General features: G+C 36.0%; 1 protein-coding gene and 1 long non-coding RNA gene across 9 annotated transcripts; one reads left to right on the forward strand and one right to left on the reverse strand.

Moving 5' to 3' along the window:
- Positions 1-2,906: 2,906 nt before the first annotated feature.
- LOC111895272 (arogenate dehydratase 2) lies at positions 2,907-6,208 on the forward strand. 2 transcript variants are annotated; one of them, XM_023891363.3, is made up of 11 exons: positions 2,908-3,362; positions 3,768-3,835; positions 3,946-4,038; positions 4,126-4,326; positions 4,424-4,504; positions 4,766-4,861; positions 5,198-5,275; positions 5,359-5,448; positions 5,545-5,597; positions 5,750-5,831; positions 5,912-6,208. In XM_023891363.3, exons 1-11 carry the CDS (start codon positions 3,164-3,166, stop codon positions 5,969-5,971), a joined length of 1,101 nt encoding a protein of 366 aa, XP_023747131.1. In that variant the 5' UTR covers positions 2,908-3,163; the 3' UTR covers positions 5,972-6,208. The 2 variants fall into 2 exon arrangements, with proteins under 2 accessions (XP_052623455.1, XP_023747131.1); XM_052767495.1 differs by lacking the exon at positions 5,912-6,208 and having other exon boundaries at positions 2,907-3,362; positions 5,545-5,614; positions 5,750-5,828.
- Positions 6,209-14,628: 8,420 nt separating this feature from the next.
- Positions 14,629-19,704, reverse strand: LOC111895286 (uncharacterized). Of its 7 annotated transcripts, none has more exons than XR_006187293.2 (9): positions 19,567-19,704; positions 19,325-19,468; positions 18,974-19,249; positions 18,773-18,830; positions 18,556-18,620; positions 16,597-17,422; positions 15,982-16,089; positions 15,303-15,408; positions 14,633-14,859 (listed from the first exon to the last, which is right to left on the reverse strand). It is a non-coding gene; the product is annotated as an uncharacterized LOC111895286 (long non-coding RNA). The 7 variants fall into 7 exon arrangements; XR_006187291.2 differs by adding an exon at positions 17,567-17,636 and having other exon boundaries at positions 18,974-19,468; XR_006187289.2 differs by adding an exon at positions 17,567-17,667 and having other exon boundaries at positions 14,634-14,859; positions 18,974-19,468.
- Positions 19,705-20,404: the final 700 nt, after the last annotated feature.

Here is a 20,404-nt window from a genome sequence, read left to right on the forward strand (position 1 = left end):
TCAATTTATATCATTCTACTTACATTACACTAATCAATGAGTTTTTATAAAAATGTTGTTTGAGGGTAATATAGTCATTGTGCATAGTCAGTTAGATGCAAAATCAAACAATAAGTTTCAGTCAGAAGTTAACCCAGTCATAACTTATAACTCATTCAACTTCTAACCTAGTCAGCTCTGACCCAGTTAGCCACTATCAAACGACCCCTAAAATGGGTTTTTGTCTTATATGGTTACATGTGGCTTTATAAGTTATAAAAGATATAAGAGTTTTTATAAAAACTCTCTATTTTATATATAAAATATGAATATTAGAGTTAGAGACATAGCTAGTTTACTTTTGATTATTATAAGGGGAACAACCTACTTCTAAGGTGTCCCTTGACATAATGATGAAGCATGAGTCTTAAAGTTCTAAGACCCATGGGTTAAATACTTAAGAGAATAAGCTTAAAGCTAGTTTTTTCTTCTTCCTTTCCTCTTGATCAAAATCGCAGCCTTCTCTTTCTTTACATATTCTCTTTAGTTTTCTGAAGTGGTTAAGATCATATGAAGATGTTTTGATACTTTACTTGAATTATCATTTAAGACAAAAACGTTTTTTTTGTTCTTAAAGGCTTAAGAGTGTTATTAATACAAGAAGGACTAGCATCCATTTCAAGTTGACAAATTGTTGGTGGATATCTAAGATGGGGTTCTACTTTACATTTTTATCAACTTCCAACTTCTCAAGAGGAATCAAAGACTTCAAATGTTGTATTTTTTCTTCATATGGTTGTTTTAATCTTTTCATGTTTGTAAAATGATCATTGGCGTGTCAAAATAGTTTTAAGTTTACTCAACAATTTTAAGCTTCTGTTGTCATTTTAGTGTTTTTAGAAACCATATTTTTTTTTGAATAAAATCTAACAGTCTTATGTATCAAACACGAACACGACACATAATTAATCTTTGTGACAAGTGACACGAGACATATAGATATGTTTGTAAATTTGTTATACGAAAACACAGATAAACATGAATTTAATTCGTGTTTATATGTGTCACATGTCACATGTTTATACGTGTCGCGTGTCAACATAAATTTAGTTTGTATCTATATTTGTTTAAATGAATAAATTCATGTTTCAAATGCGTAAGACACAAAACATGAATTTGAAATTCGTGTTGACATGAATAGACATGAAACACGGATTTTTAAAACCCATACATAAAAAACTCGTGTCGTGTATTGTCATGTCTACTTAAGGAAAAATGACTTATGAGGGTAACTAACTATCGTCACTGTTTTCATTTGGTCACTTTTTTATACTCTATTTGCCATTGAACTTGTTTTTGGTGTTCACAAAAACCATTATGACTGGGTATTGTAGGTTTAGCCGGTTAAGTTGAATTTTTCGGTCAATATATGAATTTTCCGATGGATGTATGAACTTTCCGTCGATTTTATGAATTTTCCGGCAATTTTATGAATTTTTCGGCGAAGGACACTATGAATGCCTTAAACTTGTTTTTCATATCTACGAAAATCTGAATGTCGTTACAACATCAGATCGACCTCCATTCCAGCAAAAATCAAAGTTAAAGAACAATTTCTGAAAACATACAAGAAATCGGTGGGTTCCAAATCGAAAATCTGGAAACTAAAGCTGAAGAACAACTTCAGAAACCCTAGGTTCGTTTATCTAGAACGATTTCTGAAAATTGAAGACCCTATGTTTGTGTATCTTCTTCTTGGATCGAAAATCTGGAAATCGGTGGGGGCTGGTTTCGATTTTCTTTGTGTACCTTCGATTCTCAACGATGTTGAAGCTGCCATGGCAGCTGTTTGAACAGCTTGAACTCGAAGTTGATGAAGGTTCATCCATGGAAGACGAAACCAAAACGAAACCCTCTTTCAAGGTTTTAACTTAATTTCAAGGTTCATCTATGGAACTCAAATCGATTTTTAGATCTGGAAAATCAAGAAGAAAAATCGAACATTTGAAGAAAAAATCAAGATCTGGAAAACGACCCCTCATGTTTGCTGGAGGTTCGTCGGAGAAGATGGTCGGAGAGTCGTCGGAGGTGATGAAGTCATCGGAAACCTTCAATAGCAGGTTACAATGGTATTTTGGAACACCAAAAACAAATTCAAAGGTAAATAGAGTACAAAAAAAAGTGACCAAATTGAAACAATGATGATATTTAGTTACCTTCAATCCCTCATAAGTCATTTTCCCTCTACTTAATTATACACTATCAAACCAAAGATACTTTTACAAAAATTCCTAAATTTGGTACCGTTTACAACCTTCCATACAAAGTCATGAGACCTAATACCATATAGTACAACATTATCCTAAAACTCCATAAAGTTGTACACATTGAATAATGGCACATTTAAAATCTGAATAAGTTCTAAACACATGTTTAAACCATTCCAACTATACCGATATAATATGCAACACATTTTCAAATGCCAACATAGCATACAAACACATTGACATGTCTTAAATAGGTTTACATATCCACTAAAAAAATGTATACTATCAAGTACAAACATATCTCATTTGGGTAATGCAACTTTTCACCTTCATTCTAGAACTTTACCAAAGCTACACTTCTAGTCCCTCCGGTATCGGCCTTTACATTAAAATCTTCAATCACACCATTCCAATCCATTTCAAGTTATAAACATATTTAATTTTCTAATTGATTCCAAACATTAAAATTGATAAGGAAATAAGGTTTTTTTAATGCTTTCTTCCTAAAACTTTAATCTAGCAAGGACTTTCTAAACCCTAACATCTTAATTTCGCAAACAACAAAATCCAAAATTTCATAGAATCATTTTTGCGAAAGTGATGATGATTTATTTATTAATACAAGTAAAAAGAGATGGTTGTGTGGTCATTTGACAATTCACGTTTTTGATATTTTAGTGACTATCGATGTTTTAGTACTGGTTCGGGTCAAATTGCTCACAACTTGACCCGTGTGAAAATGACCCTCCCTCCGGCGTCCTCCCTTAAACCCCGTTAAACTGTCACCACGGCTCACTAGAGAAAACGTCACCGGCATCCGACGAAAAACGCCGGTTAAGCAGAGACCACAACCTTCCGTTGCCCCTGCTGCGACTGCGAGTTTGTGTGAGTGATAGTAATCTCAATATTCAAGCGCCATGGCAACAAAACTTCAAGGAGCTTCGATAAGTTCCTCTTGTCATCCACCTCCCACGAAAAACTCTTTATGTAAAATAAAAGTAATCACCACCAGAATTTCAATCCAGAGAACAAATCAAGCTCGCCGACGGATATCTAAAATCTCATGTTGTTCTGATATTGGAGCTGCTTCTACGAATTCTCGTTCGCAAAATAAAAGTAAGTAGATATTATGATTGCTTCCTTCTGAAGCAAACTGGTTGAATTTTAAACTTTTGTTCTTCCTTGATTTTAGATGACCGACTGAGTAAGTATTGCTAGTATTTCATGTTATGGATTTGGTCGATAATCTTTGTGAACTGAACCGAAAATGTTTTTCAAGGAATCTTGAACTATAACTTCTCGATGAAATATACATGTAAACATCTCTCACTAAGCATCAACATTCATTTAAGTGTCTAGGAGATTGAAAATCTAGGTTAGCAATTGGAATTGTTAAATTTGGATTCATCTTGCTCTACTTCATCTCCTAACAAATGCATTGGGTTTCAGATTAAAAGCAATTATAACATTTATCATATGAATTTTGAACCATAGCCATTAATCTGTTTGAGAAAATTGCAGGGCCTTTGACTACAACTGATCTCACTGGTTCCTTCAAGGATGGATCTGGAATCCGAGTAGCATACCAGGCATGAGATTGTATACTTGGTTGTTGCTTTAGCTTCATGATTTAGTTACAAAATAAACATAACCCTACATTTACAATTCACATACTTATTAAACAATATTCATTGTGAAGGGTGTTAGTGGAGCATACAGTGAATCTGCAGCAGAAAAAGCTTACCCAAACTGTGAAACTGTCCCATGTGAGCAATTTGATATTGCATTTCAGGTGAGAATTCAACATCACTGATCATGATCATACTTTCACTCTATATCTATATCTTGCACCATGAATCTCACAAAATTTTGGATTCAGGCAGTTGAAAACTGGATTGCTGACAGGGCAGTTTTGCCAATTGAGAATTCTCTTGGAGGTAGCATCCATAGAAACTATGATCTATTACTTCGACACAGGTTACATATTGTTGGAGAGGTGCAGCTTTCTGTTAGACACTGTTTGTTAGCCAATCATGATGTCAAAATTGAAGATCTTAAAAGGGTTCTCAGTCATCCACAGGTATGTTCAATGTTCTTCATGTTAATTCTTCTTTATGTTTAGCTTTACTTATTTATTTATTTATTTATTTATAAAGATGTGTTACACTTATTTCCAGGCTCTTGCACAGTGTGAGCATACATTAACAAGGCTAAAAGTGGTCAGGGAAGCTGTAGATGATACAGCTGGTGCTGCACAGGTAAATTATACTTTATGGATCAATTATTAGCAAGATTTTGAGGGTATTAATTAGGGTTTAGGGTTCACATAGTTTAATGAAAATGTGTGATTTTGAGTCTTATATCTCAAATACTCTCAAGAAGACATCTTCTTGTGGATCAAAGATTGCAACTTTGTCATTTTAGGAGAAAATATAGAAAAGCATAAGGTAGTTTATCGTTTTATTGATTTAGCCATTGAATAGAATTATTATGTTTTCCATTGTTGATGTGTGTTTCAGTTTGTTGCTCAACACAAACTCAGAGACACAGGAGCAGTTGCGAGTGTTGGTGCTGCCAGGATATATGATTTGAATGTTCTAGCTCAAGACATACAGGTCTAGATACTACCTGACATGACAGAATAAGTTGTATTGTATTTTCGTGTGGATTGGACCAAGACTGAAACTGATGTGAATGAGACAAAGATTCAAACTTTTTCTGACACCCAAAAGGTGGATTAGATCTCATGTTTTTGCAAATGACGTAAATGCCCTCCTCATCTCAACTTTGAAAATAGCCCTAGAAATGCCCTCATCCTCATCTACAAAAAATAGTGTCTGTGTAAAAGACATAAATGCCCTCCTCATCCTCTTTTGTTGAAATAGCCCTAGAAAGAAGACTTATGCAACAGACATAAATGCCCTCCTCATACTCATCTGTTGGTTTTCTAGGATGATTCCGACAATATCACTCGATTTCTCATGTTGGCTAGAGATCCAATTATTCCAGGCACAGATAGACCCTTCAAAGTGAGTGATATCCACAAGCACAATTAAAATAAATAAAGTTATTTTTGATATAATCATTTTATTTTAAATAAAATTTAATGCAGACGAGCATAGTTTTTTCCTTGGATGAGGGTCCCGGTATGCTTTACAAGGCACTTGCTGTTTTTTCAATGAGAGATATTAATCTCACCAAGGTTATATTCATGTCATATGCTTTTCATAATGTCAAAATGTCGTTTTTGCCCCTAATGTAAAACCAAAATTCTTGTACCACTTATTCATGTGATCAGATGGAAAGTCGTCCGCAGCGGAAACGACCTCTTGTAAACAATGATGGTTTGAAGTAAGTTTTATGACAATGTATGCATAAATTAAGTGCTAATTAAAACAATTCAAATTATAATTTATATATATAACCAATATAATATGCATAAGAACATTATGAAGATTATGTATTTGCTAATTATGCAAGTTATTTGTGAATTTAATATACAGGCATTTCGACTATCTCTTCTATTGTGATTTTGAAGCATCAATGGCTGACTACAATGCCCAAAATGCCCTTAAGCATTTAAAGGTGAAATTATTTAAAAATGCACAATTTTTATTTTCTATTTTTTACAAGCACATTGATAGAAAGATTTTATTTTCTGGCAGGAGTTTGCAACATTTTTGAGAGTTCTTGGTAGCTACCCAATGGACATCAATTTGGTATGACTGAACCTAGTCAAGGGTTAAAAAAGTAAAATTTCCATTTAGATGATTGTCATATACGTTGTACAAAAGTGGCTAAAAGTGTTCATGGGTTAAATCCACATGCTTCAAGATTCAAAAAGAGAAGAAAAGTAAAATGTTTGGAATAGTGGATGATGATTAGGGTAGATTATGCATAGTTTTGATGGTAGAATATTATTATCATTATTATTATTATTATTATTATTATTATTATTATTATTTTTTTGTGTGCACATCTTGAGAAGTGTTTAGTTCTATAAAGTTTAACTCTCTAAATAGTTAAAAGGGACATTATGTATAGTTTTGGTGATTGATATATTACATCTAGACAATGGTTTTGTTATACAAAGTCAATTGATTTTCAAAAGTTTCATAGAGCCTTGATTAAATAGTGAATTCAGGAAATAGCAAAGTACTTCCATTCATTTGTTTATTATAGAAACCTACCTTTTTAAGTTAAAAAGTGATAAACCAGATTTTCCCAACATCAACGTTTCATATATCATTTGAGGACAAAGAAACAGAAGGTTTTCAAGATACTTATAAATCAAACCTCATTACAAAACCCTAATAAACTACATTCAACCTACTACAAAGGTTTTCAATCATCGATCAAGAGTAGAAGGATTATACAATGAAGAAGATAAACTACTGTGAAACCCTAAACAAAAGAGAGAGAGAGAGAGAGAGAGAGAGAGAGAGAGAGAGAATGAACAATCATCTGCTGCTCTCATCAATATATATCTTGGGTCATGGATATAACTCATAGATATGAATTGGGTCTTGGATATAACCCATGGACAAGGATTTGAGCCTCACCTGTAGTTTGCAAGAAACGAGCCGCAACCCACAATGTTTCCATAATAGCAGAAATAACCCATTTAAACAAAATTATTTCGTAAAAGAATTGCAACATTAACACAAATTACCCAAACACAATAAATAATAAATATGAGATTAAATGTTATAAATACATAGTATTTTCAACATCCCCCCTCAATCGAAATATTTATTTTTCCTTTTTAAAAACATCAACATGCCCCATTTTATTTGACAAAAAATCATGTTGTTTAAAACTTAAGGATTTCTTTAGAAATAAGAAATGACAGGAAACATGATGTTACATAATCATAGGAAAAAGGATCACACGGGGCACTATTATTAGTAAATTGATTAATAGAGGTTGGCCTTAATTTGTATGGAAAGACGAATTCATAAAATTTAACATCCCTGGACACAAAAGATGAATTAGTGTCAATACTAAGAAGTTTATATGCCTTTTTATCAGAAGAAACCAAGTAAAATACATTTCTCAGCACGTTCAGAAAACTTATCAGAAACATTTTGTTTAACAAGAAAACATAGGCAACCAAAAACTCTTAAATGATCAAAACTATGAGTTCTTTTAAAAACAAGTTCATAAGGAGATAACTCATTTTAAGCAGAAGTTGGCATTGTATTAATTAAGAAAACAGAAGTCAAAGAAACATCTCCTTAAAATTTAATAGGAACTCTTGATTGGAAAAGAAGAGAACGAGCTACATCGAGAATATGTTTGTACTTCCTCTTCACAACTCCATTTTGTTGTGGATTGTAAGCACAAGACATTTGATATACAACACCATTTTCAAAACAAAATGGACGCATCAAACTATTAATAAACTCAGTTCCATTATCAAAATGAACCACCTTAATTTTAACATTAAATTGATTTAAAAGAATGTTGATTAAAGACATAAAACATTCAAAAACTTCAATTTTAGATTTCAAAAGAAAAATCCAAATGGCCCTTGTAAAATCATCCACAATACTCAGAAAATGACTTTTAGTTGTAGTAATCCTATAAGGTCCCCAAACATCTAGGTAAATTAATTCGCCTAATTTAGTTGTGTTATGTTGACTATGAGGAAATGACTCCCTAGTTTATTTTTCCTTATGGAAGACGTCACAATGAGGTAAAGACTCATGACCAAGTTTTAATTTTCCTCTTAATTAACTCAATGCTTGATCAGCAGGATGACCAAGTCTACTATGCCATGTAAGTTTAGAGACACAACATTTGGAACTAGTCATGTTAGTAGGAATACCTGAGGGGAAACGGTCAAGATAACACATCCTCCCCAGATTCTCTACGATTATTTACCATTTCGTTTAACAGTGAATCCTAGATTTTACAAGTATGCTCAGAAAAGAAAACTTCACAACCATTATCTTTACAAAGCTTATGTACAGACAAAAGATTGACATTGAAATATGCGGACATCAAATACAACAAATAAGGTTAGATGGGAGGAAAACTAGAGATTTCCAATCTTATTTATCCAAGCAGATGAACCATTTGGATGTTTGACTAGAAGCTTTAGTCTAGATACATCCACGGTATCACTAAGTTGAGACTCAAAAGCTATCATATGTTGATTTGATCCTGCATCAACAATCCAACTACGAGGGGACTTAGAACTAATAAAAGAATTACAAAATTGAAACAAGGAAGTACCTGCCATATTAGCAATAGTAGTAACATCATCATTTACAAAGTTCTTATTAATGAGACGAAGAAACTTGTTGTATTGTTCACTCGTAAGATAGTGAACATCACTTCGAATTACAGACTCAGAAGAAGCATAAGAGGTGTTACCATAATTAATAGAAGAATAATTCACAACAAAGGATTTACTTTGATTTATTTGGTTATTAAACTCATTTATGGGTTTAAATTCTCTAGGATAACCTATCAACTTGTAACACTTCTCTATCAGATGACCTTTAAGACCACAATGTTTACATTGTAGTCCTTGATTCCTAGACTTAATTTGATTTTGTCCCCTTTTAAAGTCAGTAATCTTGCTATTAAACACAGAAGCCCGAGTTTTAGAAGTACTACTAGAAACTATAGATCCATTCTTTTGATGTGACTAGATAGAATAGAGAAAGCAGTTAACATTGGGTAACGGTTCCATCAAAAGAATGTGACTCTTGATTTAATTATAGACATCATCAAGACCAATAAGAAATTGCATTAGTTTCATTAGTCTGGAGTGATCATTAAGCTTAGTAGCATCATCACAAACACATTCAGTTAAACTAGTTATGCCATCAAATTCTTTCCACAAAGAGTCAAGTTTCTTAAAGTAATTAGAAAGAGATGTGTCGTTTTGTTTTAAAGAGTTAATTTGTTGATGAACATTGAAAATAACAGACCCATTAGCCTTATTACAAGTTTAAAAAAAATCATTCCAAATGTCCTTAGCCTTATCAGAATACACCTGATTATCATTTATAAACTTAGAAATTGATCCTAAAATCCAAGCACACACAATGGCCTTGACACGTTCTGTAACATCACAAAAATCATAGCAAATTTAAACTTTTAAAAACAACCCATAATCATAAAATGTTCACAAAATCATTGTTTCCAAATTGTTTATCCATACCAGAGTATCCTAAAATCATAAAGACATAAACAGAGGATGTGTACGGTCACGCCTTCGCCTTCCCGCGATCATCAGAAGTACTTGAAACAACAACTAAAAACCGTAAGCCAAAGCTTAGTGAGTTCCCCCAAAGTACCACCATATACAACATATCAAAGAACAACATGCATAACCGAGCCTTCGGCCTGACTGGATCGCCTCGCAGCCTCGTAGGGCCTACAGCCTATTCGGACCTCTCGTCGGGCCTTCGGCCTGACTGGACCGCCTCGCAAGGCCTACAGTCTATCTGGACCGCCCTGGGTATCTTAGCCTTCAGCATAAAGCATGACTGCCTCAACCCTACCAACCATAACATGTTGACATACACATAACAAATAAACATATATCTAGGCATCAAACAAATAGGCAGGTTCACAGATCACTACCACATGCTAACATCCTATATACCAGGATACTAATCTAACAGATCTATACAACATAACAATATACTATCATGTAATAGGATATACAATCCACTGGGCCGGCCTTTGGTGCCTTCGACCTGTAAGTATAGTGAGGAAGACTCACCTTACAGCCCGACAAAGAAAACTGATCAATACTCTGATCCCGAATACTGGCTCCATCCAAGTCCTAAATGTTCAAACATTTCCCATTAATAAAATAATCACAATTTCCTAAATTAACCTTGGTCAAACTTGGTTAAAGCTTACAAGTCAACCGAGTGAACCCAGCCGAGTCGACATAGAACGCATAGATAAGGTGTACTGCAAAGGTACGCTAGGCGTACTCAAACCTTGACCGTAGTTTGGATGGTTAACCTCATACGCACTTCGTAATCTAGGCATGTAGGGCGTATGCACAGATCTCTCAAACCTCCATTAAGAGCTTAATGCCTTAAGTCCTCACGTCCATCTTTCAGATCCAAGGCCAAAATACTGTTAGGAGTCATAAAGTTTCCAACTTTATGACTTTGCATGTCCATCAAGTGCTTAAATCAACATCTTAATGAATTAAGACCTTCTACGGAGTGCATGGAGTGAAACTAACTCCCAATACTACATTTTTACGACTTAAGACCCCTCCAAAGGTCTGAAAGTATGAATTATTGGTTCAAGAACATGATATGCTCAAGAAACACCACATTTGGGACAGAAAGAACCTAAAATCAAGCCCAATACAAGATCTAGATGAAACTTCACCTTGTTCAGAACTTTATACCTCCAAGTGATACCAAACGATGGTGTGTTTCTGGATCGAAAGTGCTTCACTCCACCAAGATGGTCTTTTCTTCCTTCCTTCTTCTTCAAAACTCAAAAGCACAAAACACACACAAGCTTAGAAATGCATCACAATGCGCATTGGGGTTGCAAGAACATTTGAAAGGGTGGAGGCTAATAGAAGGAGCCAAGGTTCGAAGTTAATGATGAATAAATAGGGTCCAAACCTTAAAGATTAGGGTTTGGGACTTCACCACGTACGCACAGTATGGTCCAAACCTACCTCTTGTGGAGTTCTCTATAACAACAGTTATCACTATTTATTCGCTGATCAAACCCGAAAGCGGAGTTCTGCCACATATCCTCATACACATCGCCCCAACTAAAGACCCAATCGACTTGCGACTTAATGCATCCGCTACCACATTCGCTTTACCTGGATGGTAAAGGATCTCACAGTCATAATCCTTGACCACGTCCAACCATCTGCGTTGTCTCATGTTCACGTTCAGCTGGTCCATAAGACATTGCAAACTCTTGTGATCCATGTAAACAGTACAACGGACCCCTTAAAGATAATGTCTCAATGTTGAGGGAAAACACCACTGCTCCCAACTCCAGGTCATGAGTAGGATATTGCGTCTCATGCAGCTCCAGCTGCCGCGAAGCATAAGCAATCACTCACCCTCTGTGCATAAGGACAGCCCCCTAAACCGATGATGGATGCATCATAGAATACCTCAAAATCCTCGACTCCCTCCGGAAGGGTCAATACTGGGGCCTCACACAACCTCCGCTGAAGAGTCTTAAATGTCGAATGCTGCTCGGGGCCCCATCGGAAATCCACTTGCTTCCTCGTCAGACGAGTGAGGGTACCGCAATCTTGGAGAAATCCTGAATAAATCTCCGATAATATCCCGCCAATCCCAAGAAACTCCCGATCTATGAGGGAGATCTCGGAACTTCCCACTGCATCACAACCTTGATTTTGGCCGGATTGACCAAAATCCTGTCTTGGTTAATGAGATGTCCCAGGAACTGGACATCGCGTAACCAAAACTCAGACTTCGAGAACATTGCATACAACCGTTCCTTCCTCAACACTCATAAAAGATCTCGAAGGTGCTCCTCGTGCTGCTCTCTAGTATTGGAATACACCAAGATATCATCAATAAATACAATGACAGATCGGTCGATAATCGACATGCACACCCGATTCATCAAATCTATAAACACAATAGGCGCATTGATGAGCCCAAATGGCATCACCATAAACTCGTAATGCCATAACGAGTCTGGAACGCGATCTTCTCCACGTCTACCTCTCTTACTCTCACCTGATGATGCCCGGACCTCAGATCGATCTTAGAGAACCAATATGCACCATGCAACTGATCAAAGAGGTCATCAATCCGCTGAAGGGGATAAGGTTCTTCACCGTTAACTTTTTCAACTCCCGGTAGTCAATGTATATCCGGTGTGAACCGTCCTTCTCGACGAACAATATTGACGCTCCCCACAGCGAACTGCTCGGTCTGATGAACAGCTTGCATAAAAGCTCCTGAACTTGAGAGGAAAACTCCTGCATCTCAAGTGGTGCCAAGCGATACGATGTCTTGGCAATCAGAGCCGCACCTGGCACTAGATCAGTCCTGAACTCAACCTGCCTATCGGGAGGCAAACCGGGCAACTCCTCTAGGAAAATATTGGCAAACTCCTTGACAATTGGTATCTCTGAAACTGAAGTCTCCTACCCAAACCGAGTATCAACCACATAAGTCAGATAACCTGCATACCCATGCTGAATATATTGCCGAGCCTTGGCTGCTGAACAAAACCATAAACCAACCCCGGTACCCTTTCCATAAATAACCAGTCCCCCCCCCCCACTGGGGGTTCGAACTACCACTTTCTGACCCTCGCAATTGATCATAGCACTGAACCTTCTCAGCCAATGCATCCCTACTATCACGCACATATCCCCCATGGGGATAGGGATCAAATCAACCGGATAGGGAACCCCGAAAATCTCCAATACACAACCCCGATACACTCTGGATGTAGAAACCCCATGTTCGTTGGCGATAGAAACCTGCAACGGACACTCCAACTCACTAAGGGGCATACCAAAATCCCCACTAAAACATCAAGATACAAAGGACCGAATCGTGCTTGAGTCAAATAACACAAGAGCATGCAAAGATTTCACTAAGAACGTACCATTCACAACGTCTGGCGCTGCTCTGGCCTCCTCAGAAGTGAGCTAAAAAGCACGATCCCAGACCCTCGGAGGCTCCATCCTCCCCTGGTGCCCATCGGTAATCCTCAGAGTAGATGGCGCTAGAGCCTACGCCGGCCTGGCGGCGAGTAATGGACAGTTGAACTTCATGTGGCCAACCTAATCATAGTGGTAGCAAATCATGGAACTCGTTACTGGGGTCGGATGACGACAATCTCTCGTATAGTGGCCCTCCTTGCCACATTTGTGACATCCATAAACAAGTCCACAAGAACCCTCCTACACCTTCCCGCACTTACCACAAGTGTGGCCCCTCTGACTCCCAGATCTAACATTAGTGGCCCTGAACCGCTTCGGATAAGGTTGCGACTGCACCGAGGCCTGCCTCTGCTCCATCGTCTGGAGCTCCATCTCAATCTCATGTCGCCTCACGACCTCCTACAAATCAAGGAGTGATCCATAGCGCTGAGTAGATACGAACTGGTGGATGTTAGTCTTGAGCATGCTCAAGTACCGATTCATCTGAGCTTTCTCAAAAGAAGCAAACTCAAGGCAAAACATAACTCTCTCTATAAATATCTTGGTGATCTCCATCACCGACTTGGTCCCCTGCCTCAAATCCATGTACTCCTGGGCTAGCCTCTCTCGCTCTACCGAAGGAACATATCTTGAGTGGAACATATCAGATAACTGCTCCCATGATACTGCAGCTCACTGCTCCGGGGTGTATAAACTAGTAACCAACCTCCACCAATCCTTCGCTCCGGATTGAAGAAGGTTTAGAGCGCACTTGACCTTCAGGTCACTGGGCAAGAGCACGTGAAGAAACATCCCTTGACGTCAAACATCCACCTCATGGCTATGATCGGATCCTGAACTCTATCGAATACTGGGGCCTTCGAATTGTCGAAGTCCCGGTACTATAAGGCTCTCCCAGCGCCAATCCCCCCAGCATCAATGATTGCAGTGGCTGCAACAGCAGCGGTCTTTGAAAGTGCAACCTACCGGTCGTCAAAGAAATCCATCATAACGGTCTTGATAGACACAAAAATCTCTGGTATCTGCTCCTGGACAATAGAAACAACCACTTCCCGAATGATATCCCTAACCCGATCCCTAGTTAATCCCAGCCTATCCTGGCCACCTGTACCGACTCCTAATTCAGATCCCGAATCAAATTGCCTTGTAACCACCATACTGAAAATAAACTAGGGAGATATTAGATAAATTGATATCAAATTATGGGAATCAACTCCCAATAAAACCCTAGGGGTTGTGACGTCCCTACTATGCATACGGGTCATGTGCTTCCAGTAGTACAGTCCCATACTACCTTCTGCACCTACTCGTATTTGTCTCATAGGATCATCACAACCACCGTAACAATACTCACAGAAATACACATACACCCTATTCTCACTTCCTAGAGAAGAGATAGACATTCCTCGACTAGTCGGTTGACCCCACATAACTTATCCATGAAACTTCCACCAACCATGCAACACTCGTGTATGCTATAGACAGTCAAATACTTGATTCTACCTCAAGCCCACAACCAAAAAAAGCACAGGAAACAAGGCTAAAGCAAACATTCTCAGGCTATAAAATCTTAGTTATGTGTAATTTTGATGCATACACTAAGCAACTACATTAATGATGTCAATTTCATATAAGGAAAACCATAGGCTATCAAGCATCATATAATCAGGCAATTCTATTGTCACACCCCCGGCCGAGGCGGCGGAATATGCCGGGCTGTGCGATTTAATTCATGGATCACAAGTAAATTGAATATACATCACAAGTTACAACAATAACAACATAGCAGTTACATTACACTTTAAGATTTGAATACAAAGTTCATAATAATAAATTCATAAAGTTGCCTTAACAGATAGGCCGATTTAACAAAAACTAGATAAACTAGGTCACCTGAAATCCATGACTAATCTTCTGACTGAAAGCTCGTTTGGTGATACCCTAAGAATACATGAAATTTTGAGGGTCAACACAAGGTTGGTGAGAGTTTACAGGTTTTCTGCTAACCGCAGTAATGATACTTTAAAAGACTAAAAAGTATTCCTTTTTTAGTTTAAACCATATTTGGAAATGTTTGATAAAAGAGAAATTGTAAGTAAATTCATACTTAAAATATTTGATAGACAGAGAAATCATAAGTAAATTCGTACTTAAAATGTTCGGTAATCAGTGAAACCATGAGTAAATCCATTCTCAAAATGTTTAGTATTCAGAGAAACTGTGAGTAAATCCATACTGAAAATGTTTGGTACTTAGAGAACCGTGAGTAAATCCATACTCAAAATGTTTGATAATCAGAGAAACCGGATCCGTGGTTTCTAGATTATGAGATCTAGTTAACGCTTATAGTGAGTCCTATAACCGAGCTATGTGACTGTACCTACCCCTACGATGCTTCATTGGATGTCGTAAAATTGTTTTAGATATTTATCACCCGCTTCGATTGATCGGTCGAGGTTGTAGCTAGCAACCACGGGTGGGGGTGTCAACCTGTATCTCAGCTCCGAAGATTAACGGTTATAGTGGTGTGGGTCTTCTAAGTGTTTGTTTGCACTTAGGGTAATGAATAATGTCTCACTCATAAGGCCCTTAACTAGAGTTTGTCATGAAAAACCGGTTATACTTGATAAAAAAATCCATAAAAATGTGTAATGCTCGATAAAACAAGTGGTAAATCTCATGGTAGTGTACACAGTACATAAATGATTTCATGATAAGAGTTTGATAACTCGTATATGTATGTTTGGTATGAACTTGAAATACTATAAAGGTGGTATCTTTTTATGACATCAGTTTAATAACATATTTTGTCATAAAATCATAAGATTTTGTATGCAGAAATCATTTTTCTCGACTAGTTGTATTATTTATAAACAGTTGTAACATATTTACATAAAACATAGTTATTACTAGTTTATTTGTAAATAAAATATTATTTAACGAAATAATATTTATAAACTAGTTTTGAAAACGGTAAGTGTTTATCAAGATCAATAAATATATATAGCACATGTATTCTCCCCCAAAGCGTAAAAATATTAAAAAGGGGACATAAACACTCACCCTTGAAGCGTGAACGAGTCTCGAGGGTGAAATTTGTTGCGAAAGTCGTTTTGTGACGTTCCGTGCTCTTAAAACGAATCACCGGTTCTATTTAATTTTACCTAATAACTAGGAGGGTAGTTTTGGTATTAATTACTGAGTATAAGGTGGTTAATATTATAACAAATAAATTCTAGGGGTTAATCTTGCTAAAAGTTTTCAACAAGGGACTGATCTCGTAAATTATTTCAAAAAATAGGGGCTGAAAGTGCATATTCTCAGCCTAAGTTACAGTTTTGGACCCATCTTGCTAAGATTTTTCAAGGGAAGGGGCTGTTCCTGATTATTTTAATGACAGTTTAGGAGTTTGGATTCAGTTTGTAAGGAAATTACATGGGAGGGGCCATTCTGTTTATTTTGAATTCAATTTTGGAAGAGGGGGTCTGATTTGTAACCTTATACATCTGCAGTGTCTGTTTTAAACGAATTGAATAAAGGTTTACACAGTGTCGTCTTCTTTCTCTCACTACAGGTACATGAACTGGAACGAGACCCGTTCGTTGGGTCTCTTAGTTCTCGGTTGTGTGCTCGACAATGGGTCATCGGAACGAAATGGCGAGGATGGAGATGACTTACCGGAGGCAATCCGGCGAAGATGGCATCGGAGAATGGCGACGGTCACAGTGAGCGGGGATGTAGGTGAGTGGCGGAGCTCCGACGACCTCTTCCCGCCTGGTTTTAGCTTCCGTTTGACGGGAACGATGATTTGGAGAGATATGGGAGGCCGGAACTTATCAGCAGCAGCAGGTGAGCGGTGGCCGCAAGCAGGATGGGTGGCTGTCGACTGTAGCTCCAACACTACAAATAAAACGACGTTTAATGGCACAAAAAATGTGCCACCGAAAACCAAAAATGTGCCACTAAAAACATCATTGGCAATCAGCGACACAAAAAAAATGCTACTACAAACGCTCCCACTAAAGGCTTTTAGTAGCATTTTTTTGTTGTGTGGCTGCAGCTTTTTTTAGGTTTTACTGACACTTCTTTTGTGCTACTGTACCACTTTTGGTTGTGACACTTTTCTTATGCAACTATATAATTGCTAAAATAAAAACAATTTTTATGTTTTAGCGGCACTTTTTTTACTACAAAACATTTATATTTCAAAATTAGATCTAATGTTTTTTTCATAAATTTAAATGGAATATAAAATAATAAAAACAATTAAGATAATAAATGCAAAACACAAAAACATTAATTAAATTAATACTTAACTTGTCTGACTTAATATTCTCAATATTTAATACAAAAATATATTCCAAAAAGCTATAATAAGTCTAAAATTTTGCTAGTAATTACTCAAAATATCAAACTTAATACTTGTCGGAAAGATACACAAAAGTTGACATGAAGATGAACTTTGCATATTTGCTCCTCTTGGTTATCCATCTTGAACAATTGTCTGTAATATAACCATAATAAATCACATAAAAATATATAAGAATATCACTAATAATCACATAAAAACATGTAATAATATCACTAATAATCATCACACATAAAAAGAACCATAGATCAATTGGTTATTCTTATTGAAAGTACTTACCATTGTAATATATCCCTGCTACATGGACCATTTTAACAGTTTCTTAAAAGACCATTTTTGTCATGTTTTCCTACAATAGAGACCATTTTTGTAACGGTTACCTGCCATAAGGACCATTTTTTAATATATTCCTACAACATAGACCATTTTTGTAACAATTACCCCGGTTGGAGTAATTTTAATCAACATTAAAATTGAAACAATTCATCTTTTCTTTCATATTTCATCATACTTTCATTAATTTTTTGATTATAGCACTCTACTTTCATATTTCATCATATTAGAGCATTGCATTTTTAGAAATCAATCCAAACATATAGAGCATTGCATTTTTGGAAGTACAATGCTTTCATTGGGTATATTTTTCAAAGAACAATGTCTTATAAATTTAAAGAAATGAAAGTAGAATGGTATAATAAGAAAAATAAAAATGCATTGATAAACATCTTTTTCACTGTAAGGATTTTAGAGTCTTTATTATAACAATGTACTTTATTGATATGTTTATTATAGCATCCTATTTTCATTTATTTCTTATCAAAGCACTGTCCTTAGAAAAAAATCACCTAACTAAAAATTCATATTCAACACCAATATGACTAAGCAAATTAGACTGTTTTTGAGTTTATCTAACACCAATATTTTCATTTATTTGTTATAATGATGTTATAACAAATAAACAATCAAGTAATAAATATTTAGATCATTTTAGTTCTTAACTGATAAGTTGAGACAGATGAGAAGAAATAATTAACTAAATTCATCAATTCCTAGAACCAACAACACAACCCATAGGTCTGATGATTGTCCAAACAAATGAAAAAGAATGCAAATTTGTTATCGCTTTACCAAGTTTTCTACAAAACACTTATATTTTGATTTCAAAATTCGTAATTTCAGAACCAAAGATGCATGCTTGTAGAGTGAAGTAGACTCGCAAAAAAATTACTTTTTTACTCTTGACATGACGATTAAATTAGGCATCATACCTGAATATTCGCCAAAGTGGAATTTTCTGATCTTTGTAATCAACAGTTGTACTACCTTGAGAATCCTGGTTATTTTGAGTAAATTAGAATCAATAATTTTCCAAAAAGTCTTACACATGTTATCATTGGTATTCAATTTTTGACCATCCAACAGGCGAAATATCAGTAATTAAAATATTTTGCTCTTATGTAGGAGTGGCTAAGAGCATATGCTTACTTTGTTCTTTAAATACTTTGAATTTGTTGATAAGGATTAAGTAAAGAGCATTTCAATCCTGTTTGGACAAGAAAGCATAATAATCAAGAGCTGGTTTCAAGAAAATTAAACACACTAAAGTCTTTATCTTAAAAGTAGTCAAAATATTAAGGATTAAAACCAAAGTTTATAAGAAAACTTATATTAGAATAAACAAACTACCTGCATATATATGTTATTGCTTCTGAAACAAAAAGTAGCATATTAAGGAAACTTCCATCGACTTTTATTCCACAAATCCACTAGTTCCCTCCTATATATCTCACTTTCATAAGCACAAAATTAACAGCTAAAACAAAGGTAAATTTATGTAACTTATGTAGTTACTTTTTAACAATTAGTGAGATAATAATGTCAAATACCACACTTTATAGCTTGGGTGGATATCTTTGTAACCCAGTCACATTTCTCTTTATCTATGGTAGGTCCTGTAATAACCTATTAGAATACAAATGAAGATAATATGATCACTAGTAACATGCGAAACTTAGCTTGCAGAGTGAAAAAGATTACCATGTCAGGGTAAAAAATTAGTCCATCGGTCTTCATCAGCTCCGACTCACTAGATGCCAAAGCTCTCTCGAATTCAGAACACTTGACAATTTCTGATTCAATCTCTCTCGTGATTTGGAAGTTCGCCTCTATTTCATCGTTCACCTAGGTAAAAATTAAATCAGCAATTACGTAAATAAAACCCTATATAATCAATTCCAGATGAAGAGAAAAATACATACAACAAACGACTGATATTGAACCTGATCAAGCATATCCTTTAGTGCAGATAGTTGACAGAGAATCGCGCCTGAGTCGTCAAAATTTGGTTGTGGTGGATGAATACCTTGATACCGATGGAGCACATGGTGACGTTGGACGAATACGACGGCGGTGGCGGACGAATGCAACGACGACGTCGATGTTGCAGGGACGATGGTGGTGGTGGAGCAGGGATGATGGTGTGAGCTGAGAGCCGATTGTACCCTAAATCGTTGCTTGGGAAGGGTTTTAAGAGGGAGGGGGTTAAAATGTAAAAGTAGAAAATGGTAAAAATGTATTTGGAAAATGTTGATATGTAACGATCATCTTTTATTTTAGGGGATTAAAATCAAAATCGTATAAATATTAGTTAGGGATAAATTTATAATTATAGTTAACAAAACATTGGACAATTATATGAAATATTCAAAAAATAGACCAAAATTTTAAGTTCATAAATATTAGGGACTATTTTTGTAATTTATTTCTATTATTATAGTAATTATACTATACAATATGTTTAATGTAATAGAACTTTTAGTAGCATATTAAAGCATTATGCCACTAATAATCGTGAATATTAATGACATAAAATTTAAAAGTACCACTATATACATTAATTTTTATAGTGGCACATAAAATATGCCACTAAAAATATGATATAGTGGCACATCAAACATATGTCATTAAAAACATATGCCACTAAATGACATTTTATTTGTAGTGAACTACTTCATTCTCTTGTTGCTCCAACGAGTTCGACAAGGGGGTCCAAAGGAAGCAATAGCTGACGACGACGGTGCTTCATAGTAACGGAGACGTGATGGGGGTTGGTTGATT

This window comes from Lactuca sativa, chromosome 9 (genome assembly GCF_002870075.4).
Source record: "Lactuca sativa cultivar Salinas chromosome 9, Lsat_Salinas_v11, whole genome shotgun sequence".
NCBI lineage: Eukaryota > Viridiplantae > Streptophyta > Magnoliopsida > Asterales > Asteraceae > Lactuca > Lactuca sativa.

Excerpts from the sequence above, each read along its gene's own strand:
- LOC111895272 (XM_023891363.3), top strand. The coding sequence starts at position 3,164 with ATGGCAACAAAACTTCAAGGAGCTTCGATAAGTTCCTCTTGTCATCCA. Across the intron at positions 4,039-4,125 it reads AATTTGATATTGCATTTCAG|GCAGTTGAAAACTGGATTGC; the intron begins GTGAGAATTCAA and ends TTTTGGATTCAG. Across the intron at positions 5,276-5,358 it reads GCACAGATAGACCCTTCAAA|ACGAGCATAGTTTTTTCCTT; the intron begins GTGAGTGATATC and ends AATTTAATGCAG.